This window comes from Eretmochelys imbricata, chromosome 9 (genome assembly GCF_965152235.1).
Source record: "Eretmochelys imbricata isolate rEreImb1 chromosome 9, rEreImb1.hap1, whole genome shotgun sequence".
NCBI classification, from domain to species: domain Eukaryota; kingdom Metazoa; phylum Chordata; order Testudines; family Cheloniidae; genus Eretmochelys; species Eretmochelys imbricata.
The window spans coordinates 28,802,384-28,804,546 of NC_135580.1; the positions used below are offsets into that span (position 1 = coordinate 28,802,384).

A 2,163-nucleotide genomic window follows, 5' to 3' on the forward strand; every position below is an offset into this window, starting at 1 on the left:
GATGCTAAAAGACTCCCAACTGCCATCTTCTTGGGTTGCTTCAAATAAAAATAACAAACAGTCCTCTTGACAATATAAAAGGTCACTTCTAAATCTTCCAAAGATGATATCTAGTAGATCATTTAAGTAATGTGCAATAAGCTGTGATGGTCAGGACTATGGGTGAACTTTGACACTCTTGCTATTTCATATACAAGGTTGTTCTAAAGCATATAGCATGAAAGACATCACTCAATGTCAAAAGACCCAATAGTCTTTTTCATGGATAAACTTAAGTTTTCTGATGGTCGATAGGAAAGGGAGCTCATTTTTGTTGTTAGCCTTGGATGTGCTCTGACATTTGGTGGAATGTATTTTAGTAGCTGCAGGAAATATTTTTTAAACTTTTTTCCAAAAAAACCATAAAGAAAGGGATTCAAGCAGTTGTTGAAGTAAGCTATGCAGATGGTGAAGGGCATAGCGGTATCCACAACATCAACAATTTGGCAATCTGTTATGATACGTAGCTGGATTAATACATCCAGAAAGGTAAACACTTGATGAGGAATCCAGGAAAAGAAGAAGAAAAGTACTATTGCCACAATCATCTTAAAAATCTCATCATTTCTGGTCTTGTTTTTCTGAATTTGGTAAGCCTTCTTCAGCGTCTTCCAGATTAAGGTGTAGCTTGTTAAAATTATCAAAAAGGGAATTAAAAAACCCAACATGTTCTTAGATAAACCTAGCCCAACAGGCAGTGTTGTATTATGGGTCTTGTACCGAAAAGCACAAATTGTCATATTCATATTCTCAACAAAAAATACATCACGGTGAATTAAGACAGGCAAACTAGCCAGTCCTGCTAGCAGCCAGATGCCGATGCAAGTTATTTTGGCAACAAGCATGGTGCGCCGAAGTCGGGACTTCATTGGATGTACTATAGCCAGGTAACGGTCAATGCTAAGACATGTGAGTAGAAACACACTGGCATACAGGTTGAAACTTACCACAGCTGATGCTATTTTACATAAACAGTTGCCAAAAGGCCAGTGGTATTCCATGGCTGTGTAGGCTGCCCACAGTGGCAAAGTCATTAGGAAACACAAATCAGCCAGGGCTAAATTCAACAGAAAGATGCTAGCCACAGTCTTTAATTTCATGTAGAAGCAAATAACAATGACCACCAAACTGTTCCCAAATATGCCTACAATAAAGATGATGCTGTAAACAGTTGGAACCATAATGTATATATAGCCATGCCTTCCTGAAACGGGGCAGTCAACATGGATTCTTTTAACAGTCTCTTCGGTAGATGAATTAAGGCTCATCTTGATCTTTTCCACTGCAGGTTGGTTTCAGGCACAATATAAACTTTATCTGGATGAAAAAGAAAAAAAATCACGAGTGAGGATTTTTTGCAATTAAATTTCAAGATTGTACCTTATGTAGCAATGATGAATCCAGTTCACTGAAGGAAATTTTAACTACACTTCTAAGGAAATGAGGATGTGAGAAATTAATCTACTTTTCATTAACTGAACATCTTCATTTGATTCAGTTGAAGTCTGGGTTACAGGCCAAATCCTTAACGAGCCCTTGTTCAGGCAAAATTCCTATTGCAAACTGATGGGCAAACATTTTCCAGTTCTTTATATTTCTCTCAATGTGTGCTGTCTTCTCTTTGTATTAATGTACCCCTGGCTATACATGCTTATTTTATGTATTTAACACTACCAAAATCCTTATTTCTTTTTAACCTCTTATCATTGTATTTATTCTATTTCATTTTACACTCCCCTGGCCATATCTTGCCATCATTCTTTATGAAATCAGAATTTCAGTGCACAAATGGATGTCGGGATAGGACCTTTGGTTTGTTTCAGGTGGAGGCAAACATTCAGTGGTTTGTTCTAGGAGTACAAACTCACAGGTCTATTTTCCCCAGAGCCTTTGCACAAAACTCCCATTGATATTAACTGCCTCAATCCTGTAGTTGTTTCTTGCCTGGAACTCTTATTGACTTCAGTGGGAAATTCACACAGAGAATTTCTATGTAATTGGACCTAGGTGGAAATGATGTGCCTGGAACAGGTAGAATATAGGTGTTGCTGCACAGGACCAAATATGGAGTATGATACAAGTTGTGTATGATATTTAAATTCCCTGCCCACGTTTGCTCTCTCA

At 37.7% G+C, this 2,163-nt stretch overlaps 1 protein-coding gene across 1 annotated transcript; it reads right to left on the reverse strand.

The window, feature by feature from the left end:
- Positions 1 to 227: 227 nt before the first annotated feature.
- On the reverse strand, positions 228 to 1,307 carry AGTR1 (angiotensin II receptor type 1). The gene has a single exon (XM_077827166.1). It carries the CDS (start codon positions 1,305 to 1,307, stop codon positions 228 to 230), a length of 1,080 nt encoding a protein of 359 aa, XP_077683292.1.
- Between the last annotated feature and the right edge of the window lie 856 nt (positions 1,308 to 2,163).